This window comes from Psittacula echo (genome assembly GCF_963264785.1).
Source record: "Psittacula echo genome assembly, chromosome: 1".
In the NCBI taxonomy this organism is placed as follows: domain Eukaryota; kingdom Metazoa; phylum Chordata; class Aves; order Psittaciformes; family Psittacidae; genus Psittacula; species Psittacula echo.
In genome coordinates, this window is record NC_137735.1 from 30,954,605 (window position 1) to 30,969,648 (window position 15,044).

Below are 15,044 nucleotides of genomic sequence, written 5' to 3' on the forward strand. Positions count from 1 at the left end.
TTACATCCCCAGACTTACCTCCTACTCAAATTAAACCCCTGAAATAGGTGGAAAGCGGTAGAGCAAAGACCTCTGTTTCCACAGAGGGTGCTTAAGAGAAAAAAACCTCCCAGCGCACACCTCACAAAAATGAACATGAACGAAAGATAAGGTAACCCCCAATGAGTGAGGTTAAATACAATAGCAGTGAGGCAAATAAAGGTTCTGTTACACATTTGACATGATTTCATCACAAAACCAGTTTCCCTTTTAAAACCTAAATGGTCTGCAGCTATTGCCTCAGGTCTGCAATTTTCATTATATACATCACACATCCTGCTCTAACTTCTGCTCAAGTTCAGCAGTGCTCAGTTCCTTGACCTACAGGCCACTGAAAAACACAGTAAATATGCAAAACTGCCTTCCAAACACATTACTGAATCTGCAAAACTAAGCTTAGGCTTTGCCAGGATGAGAGCTAGCTATACAACCATCACTAACCTTCACATACACTTTGCAATACTTTCTGATTATATAAGCACACATGCATTTTCTACAGATCTTCACATCAAATCGATGCTTGTTAATGAACTGCAATCTTCTCTTTTGGCTCCATTTGGTAATTCCATTCCCAGGTGTAAATTCAACTTATCATTTCCCTACTGACAGTCAGCAGGTCTGCCTCATTCTTTAGCTCTGTCTTATTCTGCCCAAACCTGTCTCAGTGACAGCTCCGCAAGGTGAAGATTGGAGACAGAGGGATGGGGCAGGATTGCTAGGGACAGCAGTTAGAGCTGCTTTCGCTGTCTGGCTATCTCTATTTCTTCAACGCCTCCTACTCTGGCCACTTTCTGGATGACTGTCTGGATGACAAGATACTATCCTTTCCCATAATTTAGATAAATGCTCTTGTGTCAGCCCTCTCTATACTCATCTTCATATCCAGATGGTATCTTAATCCTGTGGAGCATTCTATCTCCAAGACGTCACTTTTCCTTGCCTTACTCCTACTCAGGCTCTCACCCTCCTTCAACCTTGCGCTGCTAAAGTCTTCTTCCTGAGGGTGACCAATGCAACAGGACCTGCTGCTCAGACCCAGACCATGAGCTGAAACTGGCCTGTGTCAGCTGGAGCAACAATTACATTGGATGCTGGAACCTGCTGTTGGCAAAACATGAGGCACTGGAGCTCCTCTCAGAAATGAGCAAGTGATGCATTCTTCCTAGTCTTCTCCTCATAAATGGCCAAACTAGTTTAACCTGAACTTCTTTCAAGAAAGGCAGCCTGAACAAGATATTTGCTATCAAAAATGGATTTTGAACAGGCAATTTCAGCTAATTTATAAATTAAAATACGGGCTATAATGTGACGTCTTTGTTAATCTACATACCAGCCAGTTTGATGTTGGCTATAACCCCAGATAATTCATTCTGCTGTCATTAACAGGAGAAAATTCTCACCCCATGCACCCAAGAAAAGTGGTAGCAATGTAGAATGTTACATTTACACATTTCAAATGACAATTTTCAATCTGAGTAACTGTATGATCTAGCTTTAAGGTTCTTGATGGATTTAAATTAATTCCTTTTCACAAGGCAAATTCTAAATCAATTATATCTGTAACTAATCAATGATACATGAACTTTCTTGTCTCACTGAAGTAGACAGCCTCTATGCTGGCTCCTGGGGTTCATCTGCACATTTCAACCTGCAAAGAAGGCCAGCTCTCTACAAACCAAATGGCGCGAGCAGTGAATGCTGCTCATGCGAATCCATTACAATCAGGTTCTTGGATGAGAAATCCTGATGGTAAAAGATTTAAGAAACCTGTTGCATATATATAGCATGGCAGTTTTCTAGCTATGCGTAAGGAGATTAAACAGGATTTCCATCACGGCTTGCTATGTATTTTGTACTTAGCAATAACCTTTAGCATAAGTATGTTTCAGTGCTTTGTTTCATCAGTGCATGATGCAGACAGTTATTCTCTGGAGATAAATTCCTGGTCATTAATCTACATAAAGTCCTATGAAACCAAGGCCAGCAGTGCTTTGCACAGTCACTAGAGGAAGCATCCCAGCAAATTAGTCATTGCTCTTACATTTTTAACCCAACATTTCATGATAAGATCACTAAATGACATTTCTTAACTATCTATCTTCTACTGTTACCAAGTGCCATATGCTCTCCCTGTAATTCAAGTCTCTACCCACTTGTCACTTAAAATTCTTCCAGAAAAACCTTAATGGGGTGGATATTGATACCTTTTCCATTCAGAAAGGAATCTGGCAAACATTTACTAATATGCTGGTTTTAAAGTTACATTTGTTTTCCTGCTTACACTTCTAAGATTGTTAAATGATAATTTATAATACTGTTCAGATGTAAACTATCATTTAAAATGCTTCAAACTTAAATCCCCGTCAATGTGATTTCTACAGCCTTTTTAAAAACAAGTTTTTCACATGCAGTAATTAGAACAAGGTAGGTAGAACTGCTGGCAGAACACTGGTTCTTATACAGGAAAGCAGATTCTCCACAGAGATGACTTTTCTATTTTGTTACCATCCACTGCATGCAGTCTTCATTTACTCTGTGCTGAAAATGCAAGGAACTCCAAAACTACTCGGATTTTCAGTCAAGGAACAGTGATGAACTCACAGTTGTGAAACAGCTCTAAGTCTTTTCCTAAGTAAACTCCTTTACTGTTTACACACTGACCATGGCATGAATCAAAATAAACCCAGGCTTCAGGCAGAAATGCAGCATTCCAAACTGTGTGGCTCCTCTGTGTTTTTTAATGAGCTTTACAAAATCAGACAAGGAGATGCAGAACAAAAAATCTAAAGGTGGAAATGTCATGATAATGTATGCTTTTGTCTAACAAAAATGGTAAGGAACCAAATACAGACATCTGAGATGGTTAACTGAATCACTTCAGCTTTATTTTGGGTAGGATGTAAATGCTTCTGGAAAAACTTTAGCTTCAGTTTTAAAGTTATCTTGTAAATGATAACTCTGATACATAAGCCATAGGTTTAAAAATTATATAATTCAGCCTTTAAAATCTTTGTCTCTAGCTACAGTAAGACTGGTGGACTCTTATGATTATTACACAGAAAACAATTTGAAGATGAAAGAGAGGGGCTATTTTTCAACTAGAGCACATATTAACAACTTCATAGTTTCACAAAGTATGTATACATCCATATCATTTTGGTTTGGTCATCTTTATTAGTAGGCTTACAGTATAAGCTTCCATTCATAGGTAAAAGATCTTTTTACTGTCCTCTATGTTCAGAAAAAGTGCTGTTTTTATCAATCACAATAGTGGCAAATCTCAAAAAGATAGGGAGGGCATATTCTTTCTTTCACCAGTGAGGAAAAATCTGATACCTTTTTTTCCCATATAAATAAATAACCCCAGGTTAGAAAGTATTCTCACAGGAGAGCCCTAGGTCCAAAATATGCTGGTTTGACTGTATTTTGTTTTCCTGGCAAAGGAAGACCATGCTTCTGGGAACCAGCATTTATTGACATTGCTGCACTTTCTGTTCAATGACTTCACAAGTTTCAGAGCCCACAAATAAGCACATTGATGCATCACATTTTAACATCAGTGGAATAGGTGCCCTGCACTTGAGTAGGGCACATCTCAAGTGTGAATTTAACATTAGTGAGATTTTTCCCTCCTAATGACTGGGCAACAAATCTGTTTTCTTAGTCTGAAAATCCTGCAAATATTTCTGAAGAACTTTAAATTCCAGTCCCTCTCCTTCCCTTCCAAGTATGGCAGTGCTGGCATGAGAACACTATAAACTTAAAGCCTTTCTTAAAAGGGTTTTGTAATTCATTAAAATTACTGACATTTAGAGTTGCAGACATCATGCATGCAGTATCCAACAGCGTACATTTTGCAGACAATTTGGAAAGCTGCCATACTGAAGAACTGAGGCAGAAAACTGCACTTATTTCTAGGTAATAGGAGATACAAAAAGTTAAGGCATGTTTTCGCCATTTAGGATTATGGACTCGAAATAGGAGGCAACTGATGGATGAATGTCGGATGGGGCCATCACAACTGTTTTCATGATAAAATTGGCAATGCTGAGGCTGTACTTCTATAAAAACACGCTGCCACAAACTGGCAAGTCTTGCTCCCTCTTTGTCTCTACCCATCCCTTCTCCTGCCCCTGCAGCTGGCTGTGGGATCCTGCCCCATCCTTTGCACCTACTCGAACTTGATTATGCTTTTACATGGGATGATTTAATTTACTAACCCAGGAAAGGACTGTCCAGACACTTTTTTTGCAAGGTGAGTGAGTTGAACTGGGTTAAGGAAGGAGCCCATCAACAACAGAGATAAGTAATGGGAGCATGTGGCTGAGGGCGAGGTAATCTTTCCAGTGGTGATAAACTATTGGATTTGCCCATATTATCCCTTTCAGCCATACCTATGCTCACTTTGTGACCACAGTACACACAGGGTGATGCACTGAGGTCAGCATGAGGGTTTCTATACATAGGTTTTTGTTTTGTTTGTATATGTAGCTGCTCACCGATGTAAGACAGGAGAGTACACAGAGCGCAGCAGCACTGTTTGGCTAATACTGCTCCCAAAAAAATAATTCCTGTGTGAGAACTAATGCTACAATTCTACATGCAGATGACTGTAGCCAACATGGTTCTGCTTGAACATGCCTAACTAATTTGGGAATTAGTAATGAAAACAAATTAAGGTATGTCTACGGAATACCAGTCACAAATAGCTGCTGACACTTTCCTCCCAACTTTAAGTAAGACCCCAAACATTACTTAGGCCAATATATTACTCCAATAAAACACACATACTGACAGTGGATAATTTAGAGGTCTCAAGCAAATGGTCATTTACTGATACATAATTCAGTTGAGGTTATGCTTTTCCCAGGATATACTTTCTATTACACTAAGGGTTTTGTTTCAAAACGCAGTGTGATTTTTTTTTTACCTACCTGCATAATGCCTCAATAGCATCTCTGTCCAGAAAGTCATGCTCTCGCTTGACTAGAGCGATGTCAATTGGAAAAAGGAGATCTGCAGAAATAGAGACAGATGGAATCAAAATGACCCTTATTCCCAGTGGTGAGCTATTTCAGAACAACCAGCTGCCTCCAGTTTAGCGCACTGAGATGCCAGTGATCAGGACTTCTCAGTTAAACACATGCTCTCACCTCCAGTGCCACAGATGCTTTCTTTTCATATACAAGGTTTTGACATGCAGCTTTTGTAACTGAGAGTTCGTATGCAAAATAGAGGAAAAATGAGCAAAGCAAAGATGAAACAATGGGAAAGAGGAAAATGCGAGCTCCCTATCCAACATCACATGCGTAAATTGACTCAGGCTAGCTTTATTTAAAATAAATATACAGTCTCCATCAAAGTACTAGTATCTCACATTGAAGAAAAAAGGTCAGTAAACCTGAATCTCTGGAAAACAGTGAAAAACTGAATCTCCTTGGCTGTTAATCAAGCCATTTAAAAGTTTGACACTGTTACAACTTTAATGAGATATGGACTGAAATGAAAGCAAAACAAGCTGCATGGAGTCCATGCCACCTCCTTTCCTTAGGAGATTATTTAGGTAAACAACTGAGAGAGCGAGGGGGAGGAAACTGTTGGCAGATAGCTGAAAATTTACTACAGCTCTGAAGCAGCAGCCACATATATATTATTTACTGTCCTCCACAGATTCCTGACTGTCATACAGGTCCTGATCTGGCATTCCTTGTACAGCCAAAACTCCCACCAAAGCCACCGGGTGTTCAGGGTACACAGCAATACAAACTACAAGTACACTGCTGTAGTTGCAAACAACTTCCCTGGTCCAAGTGATTGTCTCTAAAATACTTCAATTTCCAGAGACTGGGAAAGAATGAACTGAAATTATGAAAAGAATAGGACTGGTGTTTATTTGTAGAAAGTTAGTTAACATTCTGGGTTTTCTATACCAATAGATAATGTCTCAAATGAACTATCTGTCCTGATTTTGCCTCTGGAACAAACAAACTATGACATAGTCTGCAAAAAGCAAGAAATTCTGTCTCTTCTATAGAAAACTGCAGTTTTAGCAAAGTAACTGACAAAGGTTCACTGATTAATCTCCATTTTAAATGTGTACTGTGTTGGACCTCTCCACATACGTGACTTTTCAGAACTCTTATACTATACCCAGCTGATTCATGGGTCTTCCCTTCACTATTTTAAAGTCCAAGGTGCAAGTAAAGAGAGTGAGCACACCCAACTGGTATTTGTCACCAGTGCTGCTGTAACCTTTTCCACTGAGAAAGTTAGTACCTTAGAATGCCCACAAGAAAACATATGGGAAAACTTAAGTAAGAGAAGTGACTTGAAGAAGTTGACAGTCTGCACAAGCCCATTTTTTAATGCTTTTTAAATGCTGCTGCTGTTTTTGTTGTTGCTGCTGCTGCTACTGCCAGGGGGGCTTGCAAAGGACAATGGTATATTCTTTTTCTATAAGGACAGCTGTCTTTTCAATGGCCATGGCTGGCCTTGCTCTCACCTCTGCAATCCTTTTGATGTTATGGAGGACATGGTCTGACATTAGAAACTCTATGTAAGTTTAGAGTCTCGAGGTAGGGCAATGGTAACCACAGCTAGGCCATGTTTTCTGAATGAAATTACCTTTTTTTAGGGGATTTACAGGTCAACATAACATGAAATCCAGAAGCCCAGATACTGAGCTGAGAGTCTTGTCTCCAAGTTGTAACAAAGACTGGAAGTACAGTCCCAGCTCTGCATCCCAAGAAAATCTTGGCAACTCCATTAGCACAAAAAAGGGAAAAAAAATAAAAAAAGGAATAAGGAAGGGAAATAATAAAAGGAAATTTTATTTCTGAACAGGCGAAGAAAAGTTTCGCCAAGTGCTGCTTTTGAAAGTGCTATTATCATCTCATATTGCCAATGCAGCTGCAAATCAAAGCTCAACAAGATCATTTTTCAAGAAGGTCAGCTCAGCATTTGCTGTAATTTCCAACAGTTACTCACTGTAAATAATGGACTTTCTATGCTCATTCTTACAAGCAGCAGCTGGAGTTTGTTTCATGAAAAAGAAGAGGCAATAAGGGTGCGTAATAATTTCTCTACAATGCAAGTAATTTTAAGTGGTGGTGGCAATTTCTGAACAATAACATGCATATATAAAAAGGATGTCACACTATAAGCAAAATTCTGCATGTTATTCTGCATCAGATTGTAAGAACTGTATGCCAAAACTGCAAGTTCCTAGTAGGTTAGAGACACAATGAAGATATCAGTTTTAATTGAGCAAAACCATTGTAAAAGTGGACACACAAAGTGAGTCCATCCCACAGAAGGACGAGTGCAGGAGGCAGCACTCTTTTTGAGGAACTGCTGCACATCTGTGCAACAATGGTTTGTATGTTCTTTTTTCCCCTTTAGAGCGAGCCTGTGTCTCACACCAACTCAAACTGTTCTGAAAAAACACACAGGACTTGTGAATCATGAGGTATACAGATGCATCCATGCAGATGCAGAATTTCCTACCTCTGCTCAATCAGAAGAGCTGGCCAGTGGAGCTGGCCAAAGCTTTTGTGTTGCTCTATGGCTGGACTAGTAGCAGTGGATGACTACACTCATGAAAATATACTTCACTGGCGTTTTAACTACAGGGCATGTACCACGGTGCTAACATAACATTTGTGTATAAGGACATACGGAAGATTCAGAATAAAACAAACTTGGAACAAGTTTAAAACTCCAAGAGTGCTTCAGGGTCTCATTGGGTGTGTGTGGGTCATCACTGTGTGTGGTGGGTAGCAGAGACCAGTGCAATTCCTAAAAGTCATCTTACATACTGGCACTTCAGTTAAGTGCCCGAACTTCATTTATTGATGAATATTACATCTTATTGTCCAAAAATTACACAGGGTTGACCAACTTGCAAGCTTAGGTGCCTACCTTCATAAAGCTGCGCATACTGTGGGAACCCGGCAGCCCGCAGCCAGTCACAAGCTTCCTTAGCCTCAATTTCTGGAAGAGGACAGAAACGAGACACCCTCTGATTAGTGATCTGCAAAGCAAAAGCTTCCTCTCCACAATACTCCAAAGGTATTTAGAAAGTTTGAACTGAGACACAGGTTTGCTTAGCCCAGTTTGCTTTTCTTCTCATGATCAAACATACCCTAGATTCTGGAAAGTCACTAGCATTCATCCGTGATTTATCAACAGCTCATCATTTTAATAATCAGAGAAACAGGCACAGATGAAGACTGCAGGAGTTATGGATTATTCCATAAAAGATTTTCTTAACGCTAGAGAAACCAGCACCACAATCAACATGAGCAACATTTGTTCAACAAATCTTACGATTCTCTTGGCACAACTGTTTTGTCTTGACAGAAATTCCTAGTAAAGCTCGTAATACTGTGCACTTTAATGTCTTGTAGATGGCACTAACAGACACAAGCCCAAGAACAACAGGCACACTGTACTGCAGCTCATTCAAGTGCATATTTACTACAACATGAACCTAGTTTCACTGGATGTCTTCACGACATTTATGAGTTACTTGGTACATTACAGGAAATTCAGCTAACTTTCCCTCACACTGCCCAAAACAGCATGCTGCAAACTAAAATTATTCACATAAACATACATGACACCAAAAGTAAGGAAACATTCTCAACATAGGTTATATTAGTCTGTGAATAAATTGCCCACAAAATCATCTGTTACATAACACAAGCAGAAATACAGAATACGTTATCTTATCAGCTAAAAGTTCAACAGTGTATTCTGTAATAGTTCAGGAAATGGACTGGATTAATTTTGTTCTAAAAATCCAAGAAAGTGCTACTGGGAATTTAGCTTCCTACTTAGAGCTGGTCAGATAGACTGAGCAATAAGAAACTCTTAAAGTTCATCTGGCTTTGATTATATTCACTGCTCTTGATGGACCAGAAAAGAAAACCTTCATTATGTACAACTCAGTAGACAACTTTTGTCACCTACTTGGAGATGGATCCTATAGCTACCTGCTGCAGAAACTATGCACAAAGGGTTTTTTTTCCCTCAGAATTGTCCATAATACAAGTTACTGCATATACAGCAGTGAACAGCTGAACATAAGTAAAACATCTCAAGATTTCGGCACATTACAAAATGTTCCCAGGGAGATACAGGCACACAATTAAAATCAGGTGAAACTGCAGGCACCTTTTCCCACCTCCAAAATGATGGCAATCCCCCTCTAATTTTCCAAATTGCTACAACAGGGTTAAAATATTTGTGCTTTGCCAGAATACTTTGCTAAGTTACATACCCAAACCAAGGGGTTAAAGTGAGCCAAAGCACAACATTCCAGATAAATAAACAGCTAAAAATCCACTCTCGCTGAAGTCAGGACAAGCAGGCATTTGTGTAACTTGTGTTTGCTTCACCTTTGGGTTATGGGACCACGTGAGAACAAGCACGTACAGACTCACTGACTTAGGTACTCATTAAGGAAAAGCATTCTTCAGTTCCAATTGTAAGCGATTGTAAAGGAATTTTCCTTAAAGTAGTACTTTAAATTCAGTATCCTAAGGAAAAATATGGAAAATAAATAAATAAAAAAAGAATTTAAAATATATTTAAAACTTGTCCTGCTAAAGCAAGAGCAGACAACATGATATTGCTATCTCAGAAGCACCGAAAATACTACAGTAAAAAAAAATCTGCAATTAATTTTTAAGATTACTTAAAATGCATCATCTGACAGATCACATCCTGCAGAAATGTCTGGACTGAATGACAATTTTACTTGACTTAAACCCGGAAAAAACCCCCAACCAAATCCCGATAACCAGCATCTACCTAAAAATGCATATAGATGCTTGTAGAGCAACTGAAAAAAGCATCAGATTCCTTACCACTACAGGGACTCTTAAATGTGCTTAAATATTTGTTCACAGGTCCTTTACTGAGCACCTCAGGTCTATGACCTGTAAAATATTTCTAGAGCTAGAAAATTATGAATATGCATTTATCAGACTTCTTTTAAGGTTCTCTGTAGAAGCTTTGTGTGTCTTTTCTGCAAATATACATGCAAGTTATGTGAAACTCGTATTTTATGGGCATCCAGGTGTCAGGTGCCTTTGGGATTTTCCGAGCATATTTGCTCTCAGAATACCCTTGAGAATCCCTCAAGAAGTCCACCTATGCAGTGAAACACCTGAGTTATTCCTGGATGGCCACAAGAACTGCAGGGAATAATAGAACACCAGTGCACCTGTTTTTATCAGTTAGGCTAGGCAAATGCCTAGGGCAGGGTACAGGACAGCACAACAGGTTTAAAAGCAGCAGTTTCCCCGTTCCCATCTCAAACATTTTGGGAAAGCCAGGGCTCTAGCCTCTGGCTCCTGTTGCACGTCCTTGGAAAGGTGAGGGGCTTGGGGAGCTGTCTTGAAGAAGGGGCCAGGAAGTCCCCTGCAGTCAGACCTCTGTGTCACCTCCATCCACCAAAGTATGTGTCAGAGAGGGACATGGCAGGGGTACAGGTGATGGAGCAGAGGTAGGACCTGAAAAAGCAGCTCCTTTCATTCAACTCCAACTGGCCAACCAATTGGCTCCTAATCTGTACTGATGCACTGTGACCACATGAACAGAAGGGTCATTTCCAACCCAGCTTCTCCATCTCAACCCGGCTGGTTACTGAGGAGCCAGAGTATGAACACAACTGTGTATGTATATGAAATTCAGGCAGATCAAAATATAGCCGAAGGAGGAATCCCACACAGGGTGCACTGAACAGGCTACACAGAAAGCTGAGTGCACAGAACAAGCTTCCTCACATAAAAGATACAAACTTAAACAGCTGAAAGCTTCTATAGGTAAAAAGTTCATTAGCACAACTTAACTGGAATCTGTCTTTGAGAATAAAATACATTAGTTAAACCTGAAGTTCTGGCCAAAACATTTTAAATAAACTAGAGGAGAAAGCTCATTCTCACACTTTCTAAATGCCAGCTTTTCTTTCAGCTCAGCATCATCAGCTCTGGGATTCCTTGTTTCATATCCAGGTGGTCACGGGAGTATGTGCAAGTCCTTGTCATCTGGATCAATGGCAACCAGGATAACAAGGGGCAAGGGAAGAACAGAGCTTCTGAAGTCAGATTTTTCCACTACTTCTAGAAAGTTTTAGAAGGGACAGGGAACTCTGAAGCCTTTGCTTAGCCTCCCAGGGGACCAAGGTTACGCATCATTACCTGAGCTACAAACTCACTGCCAAGCCTGGCTGGGGCCAGCTGAGAGCCACAGGGAGGAGCCTGCAGTGGAACTCCACATTGCTTTCCAACACATTTTAGGGAAGCCCTACTTCAGCCCCAACTAAGCTGCCATGATATGCAAAGCAATTTCCCACTGTGAAAGCATCTTTCCATTGAAGGACTTGCAGCTGAGCTGATAAAAGTTGCTGTAGGCAAGACACTGGTCTCACTCCCTCCTCCCTGCTCCATCCCTGTGGTGCCACTTCCTTTCTGAATCAAACATGCATGCCAGTTAAAACCTTTACAATAACCTACAATTCAGTATACATTCCAGGCAAGAAACGTATGTGCTGCTTTTCAGACGTGCATCCTGTGCCCTCCCCCAGCAGCAGGAGGTTCTTGTATGGAAGAACTGCTGGCAAGAAAGAAATTGCTCTATTATTTCTAAATGTCCACATACACAAGAAAATCTCTTAGAAAGTAAAATAAACAAAACAACAACAACAACAAAAAACCACCCCCAAAAAATAACCCCAAAAAGGAGTACAATGTAGTCTTTATTCTTGGTGTCGTGTAAGCAAACAGCAGGCAAATGTGTTAAAGAGGAAACAGGAAATTTTTATTGGAAACAGCTTTATTTGTTGGTCTGCTTCACAAAGCAGGCCTCCATGCTCAAGTGAAGGGTAGGGGTTCCTTTTGTGTATGGTTGGGAATCATTAGTCCTTATTTACCCACTTCCTGGGGGGTTAGGAGGACCCAATTCTTCCCCAAGCTGGTAAGTGAAAATGGGAAACTTCTTTTTTGTTTAACTTTAGTTAATCTTGGTTTCTCGTCTTGCAAGTTTGCAGCTTAAAAACCTCATGGCAAAAATACCTCAATTCACATCTTGTTTGATACTGCAATGGCAGAAGACAAAACTCGCCTATAGTCTTTTGCTGGATGACACCTTCCTTCCTATAGAAAATAAAAAAACCCAGTGTGATGCTGCAATAATGTCCTCTCAGAAAAAAATGATAGCCGCCTAGCTAGGAGCAGCAAGATCAGTTGCTTTCATTCCTCCTTTCCTTTTGTTTCCATGAAATAACACGCAACGTAAGCATCAGCTCTTTCAGGGTCTTCAGGAGAAGGTATGCAGAGACGTATCTGCTTTGCAGTCATGCACTGACTCCATTTTCACCTAAGTGCTAAACATCATATGAACTGTTCTTCCAAGCAGATGGCTTCCTCTTGCCCCAACTCAGACACCTTTATAGCCATATTAGCACCTCCACACATCACTTGTACTTGCCTCACCTTTTGTCTCTGTTAAGAGAGCAGACTGTAAAAATCTGTAGCAAGACTGGTCAAATCAAAGCTGTTAAAATCAAATTTCATCCAAAAATGGGCTTCTTTACTCAAGGTTCACTCCAATGCCATACTTAACTGGATAGTTTGGGATTCTTTTTGGTCTGAATTTTTGACCAGGTCATTCTAGTTGAAATTCACTATTTGACCTTTTCAGTGAAAAAAAGAGAAAAAAATAATACAAAATCCTCTTCCTGAATTAGCTTGCAGGAAAGTGTCTTCTGTGCAATGCAGAGAATGTCATTCCTCACCATGAATGCTAGAGATCAGCTCACCTGTAATGCATAAAACTCCATAAACCACCTGAACATTTTCTAAGGCACAGATGGAGCACGTAGAGGATACTTTGCCATCCAGGACTGATGCTCCAGTGTAATGGCTGCAAAAGGGCTTGCATGCTCAGGAGCTCATCCTCTTTTGCTGTCTGTATCAGAAATCACCTGTCCCTAGGTATCGTGTCCCCTGGAAATTTCTGGTGCTTTGCAAAATTTTTGTTCAACTCTGAAACACTATCTTGAACTATTAAGCAGCTTCAGATCATTCAGGATCATACTTTTAAAGACCAGCTGTGGTATATATAAGAAATACGCTTTCTTGGATAAAATTCCGCTGCCCAAGTACAAGAAATCATTTTTCCAAGTGCTTGAATTACATCTCTGACATGTGAATTGTGGTCCCCACACTACACTTGATCACACTATCCAACCAGTCAGCCTACAGATAAATGAACATGGATGTGAAATCCGAGACAAACCGGGGAAAAACTGCATGATGGCAGCTGTCTACAAATGAGTAGTGCAGGCACAGAAAATGATAAATCAGTTCTGTGTAATGTCATATGCCTGCAGCCCTTTAAAGTTGGGACAGTATGACTTCCTAGGAGTTAGTTTGCTATGTGTCCATGGCCTCAGATGGTTTTCACTTTGAAGATATGCGACTGTAGCTTGAAAATAATTAAATTCCTTCTCATAGGTCTGCTTTTACTCAAACTTATATAGTAAATATTCCTCAGGCAGTATCATTAACTTAGAGCTCCACACCTATCAAGAAAGCAGCACGTAGCAAGGACTACAGAAAGCAAAATTGGAATTAATGAAGAACAGCATTTTATAAGGATAATGCCCTCAAACACTGAAACTTGATATGTTTGTCAATAAATGCTCAACCACTAAAAGATAGAGAATTCTGAAAATCCCATTAAAAGCTCTTGACAAATTTCTAACATGTTTGGAATCTTCTTATTCTAAAAGAACAATCTAATCTTACACAACTACCCTAAAACATTATAGTCTTGAGACATTCAGCCCACAGAGGATTCATTTCTGGAAGAACCAGTGAGTCCAAGAGAGTAGTAAGTATGGCTTTTGAACGGATGTCAAGCTTGCAGATCTGGAAGTGAAAACTAACAACCTTCCTGAGAGGGTCCCTTTTCTCCTTTCACCTTTAAAGTGCAACTTTCATTTTGCAACAGCAGCTGCCTTTTCTGGTGTGCTCCTGTATTTCATGGTGCTTTAATTTACCTTCCTAGTCAAACGATGAATGCTGTGATCACCACTTCACGCTGCCTGCCTTAACAGTTAATTGAAGCTGATAGGGATGCACGCATAATTCTAAGAAAGTATTTCTTACAAAAAGCTTTCTGGAGGAAAAAGCCACAAGTTCTTGAAATAAAGCATATATGACACCAAATATATATACTGCTTTCTAGTCATAAATAGCCTAGAAAGAGGTGGTGGAGGAGAATGTAACTCAAACATTTCTCAGCTGTATGGTGATGACTGAAGAAACACTCTCCTTGTGTTCCTGCTCGCTTTGGGTTAAACATGGAATTGGCTTTTCCAAATTGTGGAGCCTTGCTGCAAGACAGTAACTATGCTGCCGATGGTATGTATAAACCACAGGATGCTGGGAGAAGAAACAGAGTATGTTTGGAATTTGTGTGGGAACAGATGAAGTAGTAAGGAAACAGATGTTTAAGATCACATATTGATATTTTTTCTGAAAAAATCAGGAAGCTTAAACACCATTTTTTTGCCCGCAGAGCTTTCTAGAAGAGCAAATGGCTTACTTCCACTGATGGGGTTTTAGGTTTGATTATTCCCTTAATGATGAAAGCAAAATAAAGAAAGAAATAAAATATATGTGACTGGTTTCCAAAATATCCACATAGGTGTACGTTGGCTGTATGTGTTTTCTCTCCCTACCAACTGTACTAGGTTACACAATACAGAAGTTTTAATTACTCACCAATCCTCTTGGCTAGCACAGGAAACACAATACCACTTTTGTGAACCAAAATCTAATTAACTTGGATCTCCTTTTCACAGACTTCAGCATACCAACATCACTTCTAAAGTTCTTCAGCTCAAACTTAACATGAGAAACACCATTTGTTGAAAATATGTAAAATTGTTAGGGATTGAGCCAACACTTGCTGAAATCAATGGAAGCCTC

At 39.8% G+C, this 15,044-nt stretch overlaps 1 protein-coding gene across 1 annotated transcript in view; it reads right to left on the reverse strand.

The window, feature by feature from the left end:
• DLC1 (DLC1 Rho GTPase activating protein) overlaps positions 1-15,044 on the reverse strand; it is a gene marked incomplete at its 3' end in the record, with an annotated part of 214,437 nt that overhangs the window by 16,561 nt on the left and 182,832 nt on the right. The window contains exons 5-6 of the mRNA XM_080639214.1: positions 7,960-8,031; positions 4,974-5,055 (exon numbers count right to left, since the gene is read on the reverse strand). Of these exons, the coding sequence (XP_080495340.1) occupies positions 4,974-5,055; positions 7,960-8,031 (154 nt within the window). The remainder of the gene's footprint in view (positions 1-4,973; positions 5,056-7,959; positions 8,032-15,044) is intronic.